At 42.0% G+C, this 19836-nt stretch overlaps 1 protein-coding gene across 4 annotated transcripts in view; it reads left to right on the top strand.

Moving 5' to 3' along the window:
* The window catches only part of ARSB (arylsulfatase B), a 182862-nt gene that overhangs the window by 129214 nt on the left and 33812 nt on the right, over positions 1 to 19836 (top strand). Inside the window, exon 7 of one of the 4 annotated variants that reach the window (XM_057541086.1) lies at positions 6339 to 7363. The exons of 1 other annotated variant lie outside the window; for it this stretch is intronic. In XM_057541086.1, coding sequence (XP_057397069.1) covers positions 6339 to 6430 — 92 coding nt within the window. In that variant the 3' untranslated portion in view covers positions 6431 to 7363. Of the gene's footprint in view, positions 1 to 4524; positions 4711 to 6338; positions 7364 to 19836 lie in introns of those variants that run through there. 2 more of the 4 variants (XM_057541089.1, XM_057541088.1) reach the window with 2 other exon arrangements.

The raw sequence follows: 19836 nt of genomic DNA, 5'->3' as shown, positions 1-19836 counted from the left end.
TGCTGCCAGTGTCCTTGTCCCCACGGTGAGCCACAGCCACCCCCCACCTGTGCAGGAGACCCTCCAACACTAGCAGGTAGGTCTGGTTCAGTCTCCTATGGGGTCACTGCTCCTTCCCCTGGGTCCTGATGCTCACAGTACTTTGTGTTGTGTGCCCTCCAAGAGTGGAGTCTCTGTTTTCCCCAGTCCTGTCAAAGTCCTGCAATCAAATCCCACTAGCCTTCAAAGTCTGATTCTCTAGGAATTCCTCCTCCCGTTGCCAGCCCCCAGGTTGGGAAGCCTGATGTGGGGCTCAGAACCTTCACTCCAATTGGTGGACTTCTGTGGCGTAAGTGTTCTCCAATTTGTGTGTTACTCACCCAGCAGTTATGGGATTTGATTTTATTGTGATTGTGCCCCTCCTACCATCTCACTGTGGCTTCTCCTTTGTCTTTGGATGTGGGGTATCTTTTCTGGTGAGTTCCAGTGTCTTCCTGTCGATGATGGTTCAGCAGTTAGTTGTGATTCCAGTGTTCTCGCAAGAGGGAGTAAGCACATGTCCTTCTACTCCGCCATCTTGAACCAATCTCCTATGTTCACTCTTTTAGTAACTTTCAAGTATACAATCCAGTATTGTTATCTATATTCACCATGCTATACTTTAGGTCCCCAGAACTTCTGAATCCTATAATTGGGAGTTTGTACCTTTCAACCACCATTCCCATTTCTCCTACTTGGTTGGAAGCAGCAGTCCTCACCTTATAATTTTCAAAGTTAATTTCTTTTTTTTTTTAATTTTATTTATTTACTGTAATTTTATTTATTTATTTTTTGGGTGTGTTGGGTCTTCGTTGCTGCGTGCAGGCTTTCTCTAGTTGAGGCTAGCAGGAGATACTCTTGGTTGCAGTGGGCAGGTTTCTCATTGCAGTGGCTTTTCTCGTTGTGGAGCACAGGCTCTAGGCATGGGGGTTCAGTAGTTGCAGCACACGGGCTCAGTAGTTGTGGCACGTAGGTTCAGTAGTTGTGGCTCACATGCTTCGTTGCTCTGCGGCATGTGGGATCTTCCTGGACCAGGGCTAGAACCCATGTCCCCTGCATTGGCAGGCGGATTCTTAACCATTGCACCACCAGGGAAGTCCCAATGTTAATTTCTTAACATATCACCAATGCATTTGAATTTTTTTCTTTTAAAAATAAACTTATATAGGTTGTTTTGCTGTTTTTGGAGGGAGGGTCTATTGAGATTTCTAGTTCACCATACTGCCAGAAATGAACATTTACTCTGAGACATCAGTTAGAGAACTATTTTTTTTTTATTCAGTTAATATTTTCAGCATCGTGTGTTGAATTATTCATTCTTGTTCACTGTCTTAGTTTTGGTTCACAAAAAAGTAGAACGTGAGACAAAGACTTGCATGTAGTCAGTTTACTTGGGAAGTGATCCCAGGGTGTAGGAGTGAAGAACAAATTTAATTTTATGTAACTTACTTATAGATTTCAGTGTTTGCTTCCTTTTACTATAACTAATTTTATCTTAAGATAGAATTTTCGTTTTGATTCTTTTTTTCGTTGGTTTAGGTACATCTTGAATTATCTTCTTTCCATAGAAATTTCATGGGTAGTGTGCTTTCTGAGGCCTTGAATATTTGAGAATCTTTCTGTTACTTTCACGCATAATGACAACTTTGTTGGGTAAATAATCCCAAGGTCACAATTTTTCCCTTCACAATTCTGTAGACATTGCTTATGGTCTCTGACGTTTATTATTACAGAAAAGTAACCTTAGTACACCCTGATAGCCTTGCTTTGCAGGTATCCAGTTTTTCTCCCTCTGCCTAGATAATTATAGTGTTTTGTCTTTGGTACTGATAGTTAAAAATATTTATATCACCAATGTATTTTGGATTTAGTTCATCAGCATTTCCTGGTACACAGTGAGCACTGCACAAGTCAGGGTTTGTTTCTTTGTTTGTTTTAAATCCCAAGGAGGTTTCTATCTGATCTATCTTTGGATTTTATCTCTGTTAAATGTACTCTGGTCTTTTGGGCAGTAACACCACTTACATGTGTGTTAGATAAACTTTTCCCTTCATATATGTTTTTCACTTCTCATTTTTATGTCTTTGCCCTTTTCCCCTATAGTCTGGGGTGAGTTCCACTTTTGCTGATTTTATTTTATTTTTTCACAGATCTCATTCTACTTCTCTTTTATGCTTCCAAGGGCTTTTCAAAATGTAAAGTGGCAATTATCTTTCCTCCCTGCCTTTCTATAGGCTTCCCCCAGCTCTTTTTATTAAGAAAAAATTACCAGATTTATTATATCTTTTGCCTCTTCCTTCACAGAGTTAATATTTCACTTGTTTGTATGAAGTACACAAAATTGATGCTGACAGCTTCCTCTTTCTCTTCAGTAAATAGTTTTCAGGTATGCTGTGCCTCTGCCTCCAGTGATATGTTCGTCTCCTTCTTTTATGTTGTGAAATAGTTTCATATTTCTGTATATTTTAATATGTTCCATGTTGGCATTGTTTTGTTACTGAGTATAACTTAGCTGGTTTTTGCTAAAAATGGCATAGATGGATTATCTTTGGGTTCCATCTCTGTATATTGTTAGAATAATCTCAACTACAAAAACAGAAGAACTAGTTTACATGAGATATAGAGAACTAGTTCAGTGATCTAACAGGCAGTGGATGAGGAGGAGTGGTCTGGTGCACTGAGCCATCCTAAAAGGGGAAAATAATCTTTAGGTGATCTCTTTGTATTTGATGTAGCCATTGATGTGGAGTCAGTTTTATGGTCATTTCTCATCAACCCCAATTCTGTTCCAGGTATGCAGGTTCCTTTCCTTGTGCTACTGTACCCCATATTAGGATGGACCCCTGCATGCAATCTTCCCATCTAGTGTGCTAGAGATGCTCTTGGGCTTCCTGGCGTAGGTGATTTCTAATACTCTTGACCCATAGTAATGAAAGAGGTTCTCACTTGGAGGCTTCCTTTCTGTTCTTCTGACCTGCCCTGATTTCCAAGTTAGAAATGTTTGTTAAAGTCTACTAGTGTGTCTCTTACTCATCTCCTGGGGCACTGGACTATTTTCTCAGGAAAGGAGCTGTCAGCCAGCTTTAACTCCTCCCTTGAAAATGTGAGGTGTGTTAGATACCTGTGATAGTTGCCCCCTTTCCTAAATGTGTCCACATAAGCAGTTTTGAACAGGGTACACACATGATTTAAGTAAGGGAATTGAGAGAAAGCACGTGAAGGAAAATAAAGAAAAGAAACGAATGTTGACAATGCACTGTGTTCTAGGCTCTCTCTAGGCACCCTCCCTCCCCTCCCCCATACCTGCATTTCTTTTCTTTAGAGTGCATATCACCATCTGGCATAATTATATTTTAAATACTTATTTGTTTATCATCTTCCTCTCCCATTAAAATATAAATTCCACAAGGGCAGACAGTTTGTCTTTTGTATTCGTAACTGTCCCCAAGTGTCTAGAGCAGTGGCACAACAAAAAGCAGTGGTCAAATACATGTCCTTTATTTAAAAACAAGTGGAAAAAGGAAAGACTTGGGAAAGACTTAAATATCTTTTAAAAAGAGATTAGATAGATATCAGAGTACTTGATTTGTAATAGCTAATGTTTGTTCATAAAGTAAGACAAAAACCTTAGATTTGGCTTAATTGATGGTAAATAAGAGTCTGACACTAGTATAATTTATAATGACTTAAGCAGGAAGTCACGATTATTTTGACCACTTAGAAAAATTCGTTTCAGTGCCTTTCTTCTATATCATTTTGTAAAAACTCCTTCCAGGTAATAATTTGGTACTTACCTGACTTTTAGCTCTTTTCTCAAAAGAGAAAATAAGAATAAAAGAGGAAAGAGAAAGAAAGTCAGCTCAAGTACCACCCTCCTTTATAATCATTTGCCTGAGATGTAAGAATTATTTGTAAGATATATATTTCATTTAAAGAAAGTCGAGGGTTAGATTTTGGTTATTTCTTGGACAAGTTAGAATGTAGTACCTGATTTCTGTTAATAACTAATGTTTAAAAATTTTAATGTTAGAGACAAAAAAATCTAAACCTCTCTCTTTTTTTCTAATTTCAACCATATTTTCAGATTTATGTGAGGTTATTTTTCTTAATCTTTCTACAAGTTACAAAGGGTCACATTTAGTCTTCATTGAGCTCAATACATTCTTTTAAAATGAAAATATTGACAGTGGAAACCAAACTAGAAAAGAATGGAAAAAAATGTACATAAATCACCAGACACTTTTGGAAGAGCATGTAAGCAAATCTAAGAACTACATGTTTTTCATATTTTATATTTTCCCTTTAAAAAAAATTCACTTTCCAAATTGTTGATGGTTTGGCAGCTCCAAGGATGACATCAGCTCTTCCATTGTGCAATATCTGCTTTCTTTTAGATAACTTGATGGCACTTCATCAAGTTTTGTGATAAGGTTGAATTAAAGACCAACTAGGTTATAATTCAAAAAGAGTCATGTACCACAATGTTCACTGCAGCTCTATTTACAGTAGCCAGGACATGGAAGCGACCTAAGTTGTCCATCAAGAGATGAATGGATAAAGAAGATGTGGCACATATATACAATGGAATATTACTCAGCCATGAAAAGGAACGAAATGGAGTTATTTGTAGTGAGGTGGATGGACCTAGAGTCTGTCATACAGAGTGAAGTAAGTCAGAAAGAGAAAAACAAATAGCATATGCTAAGACATATATATGGAATCTAAAAAAAAAAAAAAAGTTCTGAAGAACCTAGGGACAGGACAGGAATAAAGACGCAGACATAGAGAATGGACTTGAGGACATGGGGAGGGGAAAGGGTAAACTGGGATGAAGCGAGAGAGTGGCATGGACGTGTATACACTACTAAATGTAAAATAGATAGCTAGTGGGAAGCAGCCGCATAGCACAGGGAGATCAGCTTGGTGCTTTGTGACCACCTAGAGGGGTGGGATAGGGAGGGTGGGAGGGAGATGCAAGAGGGAGGAGATATGGGGATATATGTATATGTATAGCTGATTTACCCTGTTATAAAGCAGAAACTAACACACCATTGTAAAGCAATTATACTCCAATAAAGATGTTAAAGAAAAAAAAAAAAAAAAACTGGGTTTGAGTTTAAATTCCCCCAACTGCTAAACCAAACATATTCTTGAGCTTAGGCCTGCTTGTAAGCACTCTTGAAAACTTATATTGCACATAGACTGCTTTATTTCTAGAAGCAGAAGTAAGCAAGTGAGAGAAAAACACACTCCTTAAAGTTCCGGATCATATCTGTCAAAATGCACTGTATTATCAGTGGAGTACTCCAGCCATTCAGATGCTTTCACACCAAGCATCCTCTTTTCTCTCATTTAATCTCACCCCAAATCAAAAGGGTAATCATCTTGGCATTGTTTTCCCACCTCAGAAAATCACAGATAGTTACCTGAGCTATAGTCTCTCTCAGCAGTCAGGGTTAGCTTCTGACCGTCAGTGAGGTGGTGATGAAAAGATTAAACTAGAAATTAGATTGTTAATGGGAAAGAAGAAAGCAGTCTGTGAACAGTACTAACAACTTTCCTGCATCGCCTAAGAAGTCATCTGTGACCACCAGGTGACAACACTTGCATTCCAAAAGTCTGGTCTGTTACCCAAGTCTAAACCAGTGCTTCTCAGACTTGAATGAGCACGTGGATCGCTCAGTTCAGGTGGGCTGGGCTGGGGCCCGAATTAAGTGTTTCTAACAAGACCTCAGGTGGTGCCAATGCTATTGGTTCTCTGAGCGTCCTTTGCGTAGCCGGTCCCTAGGCTAGGAAGGACTTTTACCGGATTTGAAGTTCAAGATTTACAATTTAAAATATTTGCATGAATATTTGATTTAAGACTAATTTAAGTATTGTCGTGAGATATGCAGTTAAAGACAGATACGAGACCTTAGATCTTAGAACTGTTTTATAGGTCTTTATAAATTTCCCCCCCAAGTTCCTATTTAGGCTAGTTGGATAGCAATTTACATTGTCTTTCTCATTATCCAAATGCCAAATTGTTTTCTGATCCTAAAGTAATCTGGTGTTTGATGAAAAAAATTCAGAATATATTCAAGCCAGTGAGACGTGAAGATTTTAGAACTTATCTCAGAAACTTGGTTCCTTTTCCCCTTTGTTCCTGATGTTCTCATTCTGTCAACATTCAGGAAGAAAACCCAAGCTTCCAAAAAATGGTAGTAAACTGAGCATATACCACCCAGGAAGTGGTTCCCAAGTCAAGAATAGGGTAGCCAACTTCTTTCACGCAGATCCTCTGAGGCCCTGCCTTGGTTGTGCGTTCTGACTCCTTCTAGGTATTGCTCTGATCTTGCAGACTATTGGGGATGAGTACAGAGAAACTCCAGTGAACCCCCAGAGAGACTACGTGGAGAAACTCAGTGGCTAAGGGTGCTGTGTGGAAAAGAAGATGCCCCGTGCTCATGCCTTTGTAAATGACAGAGGTTACTCTGGTGTGGGTTTGGACATGCATGCATCCATGTGGCTGGTCAAAACAGGGGCTGGGAACCCTGTCACCCTGTCACTCTGCCTCCAAGGAACACAGAGTATCCTCACCTAGTGTCGTCGTGTGAGCTTGTCATGCATCCTGGACTCAGCAGGTTCGTTTTCTCTTATCACCTCTCAAAACTAAAAACAAAGACATGTCTATAATTTCAGAGCATCTGAAAAACATATCATCACTTACCACATTTAGAGGGAAAAATGGTAGAATCTGATGTTCCTATCATATTGTGAAGAAGAAAACCTATTCTTTTTTTCCCCACGAGTTGATGCCTTTGTTTGGAACATCCTAAGAGGACTCAGTATAGTTTTTCTTTAAGTGTTTAGAGATGAGAAACAAAACCTTAAATGCATATTTAAGAGAAAAAACACAGAATATAAAATTTTATATTCAGTATCATCTCAATTGTACACGAAATATAGGCATCAAAATAGGATTAGAAGGGATACGCCAAAATGTTATGATGGCCCACTAGCTTTGGAGAGTGAGATTATGGATGATTTTTATTATCTTTCTCATTCTGTTCGGTATAGGCCAAATTTTTTTTACAAGTTGTACTAATACTTTTGCAATTAAAAAAAAAAAAAAGGAACAAAGGAAAAGGAAACAAAGCAACAGTGTGATCAGGCTGACAGTCCCTGAGCCTATATATACCTCCTCGCACCAAACACGCCTAAATCTCTGTTCTGGGACTTGGGTCTGTAGTTAATTGTTTGATGTTTCTATGTGGTATAGATCTGTGTACTGCCTTGGTGACAGGAATAAATTAGAATGTCTCTGTAAAGACCAAATTCATCAATTTTCCAAAATCTGTATTTGATTAATTCTACAAAGGTCCCGGTCAAAGTTATTCCTCAAACTTTATTATTTTAATAAAGAAGCCCAAAGTTTCCATGTGTGTCAGGAAATTCATTATCACTGTAAAATAGCAAAAGGTCACAAAATGTCTCCTTCCACAATCAAATAGCGTATAAGAAAAATTTCTTTTTCTCAACAATTCATTACCCCAGCAGAACCAAGAGAAACCTCTGACATTTGCTTCAGGGGAAATAAATGTTCCATAGATCATGGAGAAAAATGACAAACAAATTAATGAAAAACAAATACACTCCTGCAGTATCCCCAGCCATGCCAGACCAAACACAAGTCAAAGTCAGCTTTTATTCTCAGGTCTTTCCAACTCTGAAGAGTGACAGTTTCCATAATGGCATCAGCACTTTACTTACAGAAAGCTGTGCACACACCAAAGAAACACAAATTAAAGAAACATGCGGTGGAAAAACAGAAAGAGAAATTCTATCATTTCATGCATATTTAACTGCAGTGGGAAAGTCATTGCTGGCAAAGCATTATTGAAATCTTAAGCTAATAAGTGGAAGCATTCTAGAAGTCCCCCCCCCATAATGCTTTATACAAAATTGTAACTTGACCGAAGTCAGCAGTGCTCAATTTTCCCACATCCTAAAAATTCCTGCCTTTAATTCTGCCTCATTCTAGCCAACTTTCTCTTCATCTTTAAACTTTGTCAAGGAGTAACGTGCATGTACTTTCTCCATATCTTCTATTTCCATTCATTTACAAACTCTTTAATTTTAATACAAAGTATATTTTCATTTTTTAAAAGCACAAGCAGTACAAATAAAGCCAACATTTACTGTGACCCCTCCAGCCCCAGGCCCCTCCCCAGACATGACCACTGCTAGCAGTTTTGTCCTTCTAGACCACTGAAGATGTACATACTTACATAATATGGATTTATGGAAATTATGTATGTGTGTATATATAGTACTTTTTTTACATAAATGGTATCATAAAATGTACTTCTTTGCCACATTTTTTTTTTTTTTTGGTACCCAATGATCTACCTTGGAGATCTTTCCAGGTCAGTACGTATAAAGCAGTGGTCTTCAAACGGGGGCAATTTCTAGAGACATTTTTGATGGTCACAGCCTGAGCGGAGATGCTCTGGCATCTAGTAGGTAGAGGCCAGGAATGCTGTTATAACATCCTACAATACACAGGCAGCCCCGAAAACAAAGAATTATTCAGCCCAAGTGTCAATAACGCTGAGGTTGCAAAACGCTGATATGACTCTACTTATTCTTTTAACTGCTGTATAGTATTCTGTAGTTTCTTTCACCAGTCGTGTAACAATGTACATTTAGATGAATTTTTAAAAACACGCTTATTTGTGCCCATTAGTGAGTGTTTCTCCCATTTACTTTTTACCCAACTGCAATCTGCCTTCTCCCTCAAATACCCTCTAGGTCACCAGTAGCCTCCTAATTTCCAAATCCATTGGCTCCTTTTCGGGATGAGGTGACTTGGCCTTTCCGTGACACTCATCTGGGTTCATCTCCCTTCTCCTGGAAGCATGCCGGCTGCCCTCCAGGCACCGTGCTAGCCACTGGGGATGTGAAGATGGACTGAGAAGGTCCCTGCCCTGGAGACCCTCTGGTCTAGGGGACAAGCACATACACCAGCTGCACAAAGTGAGACACGCCTTAATCAGGGTATATGCTGAGTTTGCTGAGTGACTGAATAAGTGATTAGATAAAGTGTCAAAGATTTTAAAGGACAATAGAAAATGTTTTCCCTTCACGGTTCTGAATTTACTGCATATTTGATCTTCATGACTGCTTCTTCCACCACATAGATTTAAAAAAATAAATCAGGAAAAATGCTTTCCTCACATCTTCCCACCACCACTCTTTTTTTTCTGCTTTGAAACAGCAACTGCATTGTTTCACACTTGCTCTACAGGGAATGCACTTGGCCTTGGCCAAGGCAGAGAGATCAGATTATAGAGCAAGCCGGCCTGCTGCTGGACCAGGTGGGAAATGAGATTGGCTCGCCCTCCCCTGCATCTGGAGCCTCCTTCCTCCCCCCCACCCCCGCTTCGTGCTTTGCACCTCCTGGGGCTGTGAGCCCTTCCCTCCTGTGAGGGGTCTCCGGGAGTGGGCTGAGTGCAGCTGCCGCCTGGCCCTTGTTTCTCTGGATCAAGGAACCTTAAGCCCCTACCTGAAAGCTGACAGCAAAGCAAAGCTCCACTATAAATCCAGTTCAGTGCTCCAAGTGGACTCCTTGAGCAAGGACTGAATGGTCCCTGGGCAGACCCTGAGAGGGACAAAGATAACGGGGACCTGGCCCTGCCCCGAGGAGCTGGAGGGAGCTGTGGGTGAAGAGCATGTATAAACGGCCACTTAGAATGCAAGGCAGAATACAGTTAGCCCTAAAAAGAGGACTGAGCCAAGTTGCTTAAGGAGAAAGAGGGGATTAGTTATGACAGGGGATCAAGCAAGGCACTTGAAAATCGTTTCCCCTCTCTCTTAGAAATACAAGCAGCTTTGTTTGATGAATTCTTTCGATTTAAACACGAGCGAGGTAGGATTCCGGAAAGAAGGGATGAAGTGTCGTCTAGAGAACTAGATTCTAGATTGCCGGTCTGCCCAGCGCCATGTAGTTTGGGTAAGGCCCCTGAACCTTAGACGTAGGAGTTTTTAATCTCAGATATTTATCTCAAGACTCAGTAAAAACATCCAGGATGGTGGCTGTCTTTGCCCCAAATACTCAAGTCTCAGCAGCCCTGGTGGCATGTCAAGGATCTTACTTTGACTCATTTCCGTTCAAGACCATTTTATGCGAGTCACATTATCTAGTTCTTAAAGGCACGTCCACTGCATTGCTCCAGATCTGTGTAGATCTGTAGACCACTACAAGAGGACAGAGGTGACTTTTTTTTTTTTTAACTTGAAAAGATTGCAAAGGGACAGTGAAGTTTTTAAAAGAGCCATGTCCAAACCCATCTTCACGGATAGCTCAGACGCATCTTTTGCCTCCCCCGTTTTAACGTACCCCATCCCAGTCATAGTGGGGTTTTTTTGTCTTTCTATTCCACAGAAGTTATCGTTCAGATGTTGGTCTTGGTCGTTTGCCAACCAATTTTAAAATAAAAGGCACTGCACATAATTTGCAAAAAGAAAAAAGTTCTATATTTGTATTTCGAATTGCTTAGGTTGAAGCCGTGTGGGGTCCTGAGTGCATAAAGGACAGAGCTGGAGCATAGAGGCTTTCACTGTAGAGTACAAGCCCAGCTAGACAGAGGGCAGAATGGAAGATCTGACAGATGTGCAGGTTTGGGGAGGGCAGCGCTAAGAGGGGAGAGAATGAAGTAGTTGGTCGAGTGGGTCAGTGAACAAAGACAGCAATAAGAAGAACCGGAGCTGGAGTTTGTTTTTGGTCTATGAATGCCCATTCTTCATCTCCCCAAGTAGAGAAGCACGTCAACTAGAGTCGGGAGGCATGTGGAGCGCCGCTCCAGACACTCCCAGAGGGCTGCTGGGTTCACTTCCTGTTGCTGTGTAACAGATGACCACGAGTTTCCCAGCTTCAAACAACACCCATTTATCATCTTCCAGTTCTCAGGGTCAGAGGTCTGGGCAGGCTCAACTGGGTTCTCTGTTTAGGGCCTCACCAGGCTGCAGTCCAGGTGTGGGTCAGGCTGGGCTCGCACCTGGAGGCTCTGGGGAAGAATCTGCTCCCAGGCTCTCTAAGTCGTTGGCAGAATTCGGTTGCTTGTAGTTGTAGAACTGAGGTCCCTGGTCTCCCCGCAGGGCTGTTCCCAGCTTCTAGAGCCCATTCTCACATCTTTGCCCTGTTACCCCAGAGCCAGAAAGAATCTTCCTCTTGTCGAATCCCTCTCAGGTCTGGAATGTCTGATGTCTCTTCTGCTGTGAGCCAGAGAAATGTCTGGGGTTTTTTTTTGTTTTTTGTTTTTTAAAGGATTTATTTATTTATTTATTTATTTATTTATTTATTTATTTATTTATTTTATGGCTGTGTTGGGTCTTCGTTTCTGTGCGAGGGCTTCCTCTAGTTGCGGCAAGCGGGGGCCACTCTTCATCGCGGTGCGCGGGCCTCTCACAGTCGCGGCCTCTCTTGTTGTGGAGCACAGGCTCCAGACGCGCAGGCTCAGTAGTTGTGGCTCACGGGCCTAGTTGCTCCGCGGCATGTGGGATCTTCCCAGACCAGGGCTCGAACCCGTGTCCCCTGCATTAGCGGGCAGATTCTCAACCACTGCGCCACCAGGGAAGCCCGAAATGTCTGTTTTTAAAAGGCTTGTGATTAGGTTAGGCTGCCCAGATAATCTTCCTATCTTGAGGTCACTGATTCGTAACCTTCATCACATCTGCAGAGTACCTTTTGCCATGTAAGTTGCATAATCACAGGAGTAACACCGGGGAGTGAAGGTCATGGGGCTGAGAATTCAGCCAACCACAGCTGCCCAGGGTGTGGTTTCATCTGACCTTGAAACGACACCTGGAGATCCAGGGCCTAGGGCCCCGAACACCCGTGACTGAGGGTGGTGGTGGGGGATGGTGAGCGACACAAGGAAGGAGATATCCTCCAGGAGCCAAACAGAGAAGGACTTTTGGAGGCAGAAAGAGAGGAGGAATTCAGCTCCTTTCATCAGTAAGCATTTTTGCTGAGAAGTTTCTTTGCGAGGCACTGTTAAGCGTTAGAATGATGAAGGAGAATGTGGGGTCCCTGCCATTTAGGAGTCCACAGGCTAGTGAGATTCTGAGATATCTCCTAGACTGGATATGCTGTCCTGATCAAATTTGTACCCTGAGAAATCTACATATCTTCAGGAAAGTACTTTTATATATTTTACAGACCTGCCTGAGTACCTGCTGCTATTGCAGCCACCACCAACTTTCTACTCAAGGGGGTAACTCAGGCCCTGAGAAGCAGGGACTTCAGAACCAAGGTTGTGGCTCTGAAAGGGGCCTCAAGGCCTCAGGGGGCTCCAGCAGAAATGGCAGCAGAGGCAGGGACCAGAAGCTTCACATTATAGGGAAAGGGCCTTCGTGGAGAAGAACGGGTCCCAGGAGGCTACCTTGCTCAGATCAACCATAAACTACCAAAGATGGATCATTCCCTATATTATTTCAAACCATCTCCAGAGATAAGAATTCCTCAGTCTCCTTCATAAGGCTAAAGTTCTTTACCTTTTCCCAACCTGTAAATTCTTTTCCCTTTGTTCATTCCTCTGTGGAAATAAAAAGCAAGTGCTTCATGCTAGTTTCACAATAATATGTTACATGCAGCTTTCTTCTGAGCACTCAAATGAATGTTTGGAACTTTCCTTATTACTTAATAGCATCTGGAACTGAGCAAAAAGAGTAAAGTCAGGTAAAAATGGAGCTCTAGAGAAGCTCTCTTCAGGAAAATGTGGGAACAAGGATAGTAGGCTCAGATGCTTTCCTTCCCCTTTTTTGACAGGCTGCCATGCACAGTTTCTCAGGTTGCTAACTGCACAAGGGCACAACCTGTCCTCCATCTGCCAAGTTATGCTTCCTGGCACAGAAAAGGTGTCTTGTTCTAATTTGAATAACGTACTCTGTAAACTTGTAGAGCCCTGTTCTTTGCACCTGCTCTCTCCTTATCTTGAGCTTGTGAGTCACAGTGAAATGGGTGAAAAGTAATCAATATCTTGGACAAAAAGCAGGGAAGGAGCATTGGAGACAAGAAGGAAAGCCAAGGAAAAAATTCTTGGGGAAAGCTAGTAGGGAAAGGCAAAGAGGGGAAAGGGAGGTGACCATAAGACCTCCTAATTAAAAGTTTAGGAAACATGGTTTGCCCTGTTCAGCAACCATAATACTAGAAAATAAGCATTTTCTTTAAAATAACACTTCATGTTCAGTCAACTTCATGAAAAGATAATTGCGTTGTGATTAAGCTTATAGACATAAAATTAAGCCTAATGCGTTTAATTTCACACTTTTCTTGTTTGGTTTGTCTGTTTGCTTTTGCTGTTGTTGTTTTGGTTTGGTTTGGTTTAGTATGGGGTTTTGGGGTGCCTTTGTATATTCAACAGATATTTCTTGGTACTGATTATGTTCAGAGCACTCTCCTAGTTCTTATATGTAGTCCTTGTATATAGTGGTCCTCAATCTTTAGAGTGCATAAAACTCACCTGGGCAGCATGTTAAAAATGCAGCTTCCTGGGCCCTCTCTCCATATAGCTGCAGGATCTCTGAAGCTATGGTGTGGTCAAACACTCAGGCACTTCTAGTGATACAAGGATAACACTGAGAAAGGTTGCTGTAGGGATGGAAAGAGTATAACCCAGAGTTCCTTGTCTGCAAAGAGCATGTAATGAGTCAGGGAAATAAAATGTAGATATATTTCAGTGGATGCTGAAGAGCTAGATGAGTAATAGAGAAGACAGATAATAGGGAGATGTTATATGGGGAGAAGAAGAATATTCCTAAGTAGAGTTCTCAGGAGACTTCAGAAAAGAGATTGGATTTCACCTGGGCTTTTAAAAGAAGGGAGAAGCCATTTCAGGTGGGGAAAACAGATGAATAAAGGCACTGCGATTTCATGCAGTGACAGACAGCTCAAAGCAACTTGGGGGACACTGAACTGGTATCTCCTCATTGCATCATTGGTGATCCCTCTTGAACCACAACCTCATTCTTCTTCCTTATGAGGTTGCTTTTAAGAATCCTTCATAAGAGGTTGCACGTGTACATCTAAAGAGAGATTAATCAGAATAAAGACTCAGACATAGAGAATGGACTTGAGGACACGGGGACGGGGAAGGGGAAGCTGGGACGAAGTGAAAGAGTAGCATTGACATATATACACTACCAAATGTGAAATAGATAGCTGGTGGGAAGCAGCCGCATAGCACAGGGAGATCAGCTCGGTGCTTTGTGACCACCTAGAGGGGTGGGATAGGGAGGGTGGGAGGGAGTCGCAAGAGGGAGGAGATATGGGGACATATGTATACATATATACATATAGCTGATTCACTTTGTTTTACAGCAGAAACTAATACAACATTGTAAAGCAATTAAGCTCCAATAAAGATGTTTAAAAAAAAAGAGAGATTAATCAGTGTTTAAATATATGCATGAGTTATGTATAATTACAGCCTGATTTGTTTAAGTGTCTCTAATGTTGAAAAACAATATGGATTCCAAATGGCATCTGATTATTAAATTCAGATGCCAGAGCCTTTCATTAAAAATGAACTTTTTATTCCGTGTACTTCGTTTGTTCTTTATATGTTCCTTCGGAAGTGGCAGGCCAACAGACATCTCAAACTATACTGCCAATCAGTGAAATAAAGGAAGTGGTCACACAATTAGATGTGAAGACACGCTATCAACCTTTTGCAATGTGGAGATTTTGTTTATTCATACAACCCATATTTGGAGTTCATTCTTTTTAAATGGATTTAAAAATCCCAAGTGTTGTTACTGAAGAGTGTTTGATACTTGTGTTTTATAATTCTTTCTCACTCAAGTAATTTTTTTTTTTTTTTAAAGTAGAGGGAAGGATTTTTTATTTATTTATTTATTTATTTTTGGCTGTGTTGGGTCTTCGTTTCGTGCGAGGGCTTTCTCTAGTTGCGGCAAGCAGGGGCCACTCTTCATCATGGTCAAGTAATTTTGAATATCAGAACACAATTTCAGAAAATATATTTAGTAAAATCAGAAGGAAATGAAGAGCGCTCTCTCTTTTGCTGATACTCACAATAAACACAAAATGAGAAAAGTAGGTATTTGTATAGTATTGCATGACTATTATTTAGAGTACAAATCATTGCTGTGGCTTTTTTAAAGTGACAAATAAATGTTGTGTGGCTTCTGCTAGAGACTGTATCTAAAGTTTCATATGTATAACTGCATGGATAGAAAAACTATTAGTGGAAATATATTTATTTATTCTTTAGATATACACTCATAATTTGTAAACTTTTTTTTATCACCATCATCAATTATTATATTCATTTGTGCCCAGGACAATTCTGAGCCTTAGCTGCAGCTAATGCTATGTTGTGTGAGTGATATTTTGTGTGTGTGTGTATTTGAAAAAAACTGTTCCTGTGACTTTGCTTCTAGAATGTGACCATATCAAATATTTGGGATTACTTTAATCATATTAGCATTAATTTCTACCAAATTGATCTTGACTGTTATATTGCCATTCCCAATCTAGTACATATATATGTGTATGCATATATGTGTGTGTGTATATATATATATATTTTTTTTTTTTTTTTTTTTTTTTTAATCACGTAGATCATATTTGAAGTTTCCTTGAACAGCTTTCCCAGCCTGGTTTCACATTGGTTGTTCATTAAGGAGTTGGTCTGCTCTCTCTTCTCCTCCTCACTATAAATACTTTTCTACTTTTCTCTCAGGCCAGGTGGGCGCCCCCCAGAACACTATGCTTTCCTTCCTGGCTTGGTGCCGGTGCTCTTGTTTGTGATTCTTCTGTGCACTTCCCAGGTCCTAGCAGACAGCAGAGCACTTGTCTACTGCTCTGTAAATTCTGACCCATACCTCGAGTGGGGCAGCCTTTGAGCCCTTTCCTATCTCCAAATTGATGAGCTTGTGGATCCCAATACGTAGACACACACGCATAGGCCCCTGGTGTACTCTTTCCTGTTCACAAGGATGTGGCACTTTTTCTAATTGCTTGAACAGTTAAGTGGATCTCAATTCACGTCTTCCGGGCAGTACTTGGCCAAAACTTCTGAATATTTAATCTCCGGTGCAGGTTTAGTTCAGTTGGCTGATATCCTTCCAGTTTGAAAAAAAATTGTGGATGAAGTGTGACTACACTGTTAGGTTTTTCATATGCATTAATTAGTATTTTCCAGATATTAAGTTTCTGCTTTTTATATTGCGTTTTTAGGGACATTGTATGGTCAAGATTCTGTACTCATTGCTTCACACAATATGCAGTTCCTGAGATAACTATATAATTCCGAACGTTGATACACCCATAAGAGAGTTTGCTTTTCCTTCTCACACATCTGTTTTGCTTTATGCAAGAGAAATTTCTCATGCCAGAGTGACTTTCAGTGGATATAGGCAATCTGCTTTATGTTGAGCCTCTGCAATTCACAGATGCAAATGTTTAAAAAGCAGTGAAGTTAACATAGTTATTTCTTCATCTGAAACGTCCCCAGTCACTACTTTTGTCCTTTAAAAAAATCTTGTGTTATAAATCCATTGTGTGTAATTCTTATAGCCTTGCCTCATAATTCTCTTATAAGAACTGAATTAACTCTTTAGTGGCCTCCTAGGATGAATTTCAAGGTCCCACTAGTTTATATTACTAGTTTCACTGTGTCTTCTTGGTAGAACTTGGGTTCTTAGGGAGGGAATAAGGGATGCAGTTTCATTACCCAGAATAGAATCCCACTAACCAAAAGAGCCACCCCCTAAAAGTTTAGCCTTATCAATGTGTGCCCTCCATTATTAAATCAACAAATATGAATACCCGTTGCCTCACTCCGCGAGGAAATGTGGGCAAGGCAAAAATATATGGATGCCAACCTCAGGAAATGTGCAGTCTAGCTGGACAGATGAAACCTAAAATAACAATGGCTGGCAGCGCATGCTAAGTGTCAACTATCCTTCTGCTTCTGTGCTCTTGCTGCCCCGCAAGAAGGGAGAGCCCTCAGCTTATCACACCCACAGATCCAGACACTTGCTCCAAACCTTAAATTGAACCCGACCCTTCAGGACCTGAATTTTCCACAGAAATTTACCTAACTTTTCTTGTATTGCTAAGTTGTTATATGGTATAAAGCCATCTGCATAGCAAGAACTTTAAGTACATTAACAGTAGGTCAAAGATTCAAAGCCTTTGAGAGCTTGAGAGAAGTCCAACCACGATCATTTTCTGGTGCAATCGAACATGGGAGGGTTTGGTGGTTGAAAGTTCCTGAAACTCTCAAAGCACAGGAAGGCCGAGTACAGATCCTGGTTGAAGATGTTTAACTAATGGAGTCCCTGGTGGCCCTGACTGTTTGCAGAAGGAAGCTCTGTGTTTTCTGAAAATGCGTCCGCAATAAAAGCTCAAAAGCCATTCATTCCATGCTAATTACAGTTGCGTGATTGAAGGTACAGCTCTGTTGGTGTCTAGAATTAGAACAGCAGAGTGCGTCCCCCAGAACATGAGCTCACGTGGCAAAAACAGACAAAATCCACCCCCGCCCCCGCCAAACTGACTGTCGGCAGAAATCTGGGTCTGCTTTCTGAAATGGAATGTAGGTTTCCAAATTCTGTAGACAATCTCTTTCCAAAGCAAATGAGAAACAAATAACTCACAGGCACCCACTTCATTTTTCAGTTCAAAGCAAGGAGAGTTTTTACTATACTGTTTCTGTCTTTTCACAACTGAGTTCTCCCCAGAATCCTTGTACCAATGGTACTAGAAATTCATGGGCTCAGAGATCTGGTTTGGGACATAAATGGAATCACTTCCATTCTTATTTCCCCTCCTGTCCTGACTTCCTGCATAGCAAGCTCTGTCTCCATCTGTCTCCAAAAGAGAAATGACTGTCCTACTCTGAGCACTTGAAGGACAGACAGGTTAACATTCATTCTGCCTCAGTAGGGAGATCTGCAGGGGCGGGGGGCAGTGAGGCATAGGGCTGACAGGAAGTTGGAGAAGTGAATAGAGATTAGGAGAGCAAGTTTGCTAAGGGTAAGCTGGGGGTGCAGCGCCTTTTCTTCCGGGATAGCAGATGGACTACTGTCTGCCTAATCCAGGGGTCGAGGAGAAAGCTCGCCATGCTGCATCACTAGACTGAGGTTTCTCAGTGGAGGGAGGTGGATAGGCCAGAGATGAACCCTGCTTTTACAGTCTACATCTTCTGCCAACATTCAGCCGCACCGATTCCTCTCTGAGACCGGGGGTCCCCGGATCAGCTGGAATCACAGAACCAGGCAAGTGGGCCTGGAGCTTAAGAAGTACGTCGATGGGATGGGGTTCAGGGCCAGGCCTACAGGCCTGCTGTGGGCAGAGCAAGGCAGGCCCCAGGTCTCATGGGCAGGTTGCCAGGACATGGTTATCAGAGCAGGAGCCCAGGGCTGAAAGCCTACAGGCGGCAAGTGTGGCCAAATGCTTTGTCCCAGACAGCTGCAGAGTTGCGCCTGCCTGGTGTCAGGCCTGGTTTGGGGCTCTGGCCTGCCTCAGCCTGACCGCAGCATGGATCTCGCAGCTCCAGCTGAAGGGCAACAAGTGCTGCTGACTCTGGAGCTGAGCCAGACCTGACAGCCCCTACCCTCCTCCCCAGACATGCTCCAGATCATCTGTGTCCTTGTTTGTTCCTCACTTGTTCCAGCTCCTCCATGGGACTGGCCCTCGGTGTAGACACGCAAGAGAGTCACCCACAGTATGTGCCGAAAGGTCTGTCACCAGATGCTTCTCCTGCTGGCTGGAGGTGGGCCTGAAATCCTCTCCATAAGAGTTGCTTGCCTGCTTAGCACTGCTCAGTGAGACCCCAGTGCTGCTGCAGAATAGAGCTGGGCTCAAGTCCACACTGTAGAGGCCCTGCCCGGGTGAGGCCCAGCCACGGGGTCCAGCCCCATTTCCTGACCCTCCCTCCCACTGCTCAGCAATGCCGTGTTCCTCCTGTCCCCCCCAAATATGCCACATGCTTTCCTGCCTCTGTGCTTTTCCTCATGCTTTTCCTTTTGCCTTGACTGCCCTTTCTTGCCTTCCTCTGCCTGGTAAAATCTGGCTAATCCTTCAGTTCAGACGTAACCTTCCTCGGTAAAGCTTTCCCAGGCAGCACCACCACCTCCTTTCCTGGCAGAATTAAATCCTAATTGCTACTTCCTCAGTGACCACTCAGCACCTCTAGCCCATTATGGCAGGCTAATTCATGTATATTTTTTGTTAGATTCCAAACCTCTCAAAGACAGGGACCTGAATGTCTGTTCATTCATCCTTGTGTCCCCTCCCAGCACATTGTTTGTAATTTACACAGTCTTATTGCAAATCTGTTTGTAATTTACCTGGAACATAGTTTGTAATTTACACATCTCATTACAAATCTGTTACCTAAGATGGACACCTTTAGCACTCATTAACATTTTAGCTCTTGACTAGTTAAGAAAGTCAAAAGGAGGGCAAGTGGAATAGCTAATATTTATGCCTTTCTACGTGCTGCCCCCCATCACTCCACATCCAACAGAAGTGTCAGCCAGGACACCAGCCCCAGCAGGGAGGGACTGGACAAGGGGGGCAGAGTCCGTCCAGTGACACTGCAAACAGGACGGAGGTGTCAGCTGCTTGAGTACTGAGCTGTCCTGAAGGCGGAGTGAGATTGGTCCCTGGTGGCCTTCCAAAGTATTTGGCTTTCTGAAGCTGCCTGTGGCTCTGGAAATCAGGGAAGTGCTTTAATGGGAGTGCTCCTCTGTGCTGGGGGATGTAAATGCAACGTGAAATGGATTTCCCTCCACCCAGTACAG

The sequence above is a fragment of the Balaenoptera acutorostrata genome, chromosome 2 (assembly GCF_949987535.1).
Source record: "Balaenoptera acutorostrata chromosome 2, mBalAcu1.1, whole genome shotgun sequence".
NCBI classification, from domain to species: Eukaryota; Metazoa; Chordata; class Mammalia; order Artiodactyla; family Balaenopteridae; genus Balaenoptera; species Balaenoptera acutorostrata.
This window is presented reverse-complemented; position numbering and strand designations above follow the sequence as displayed.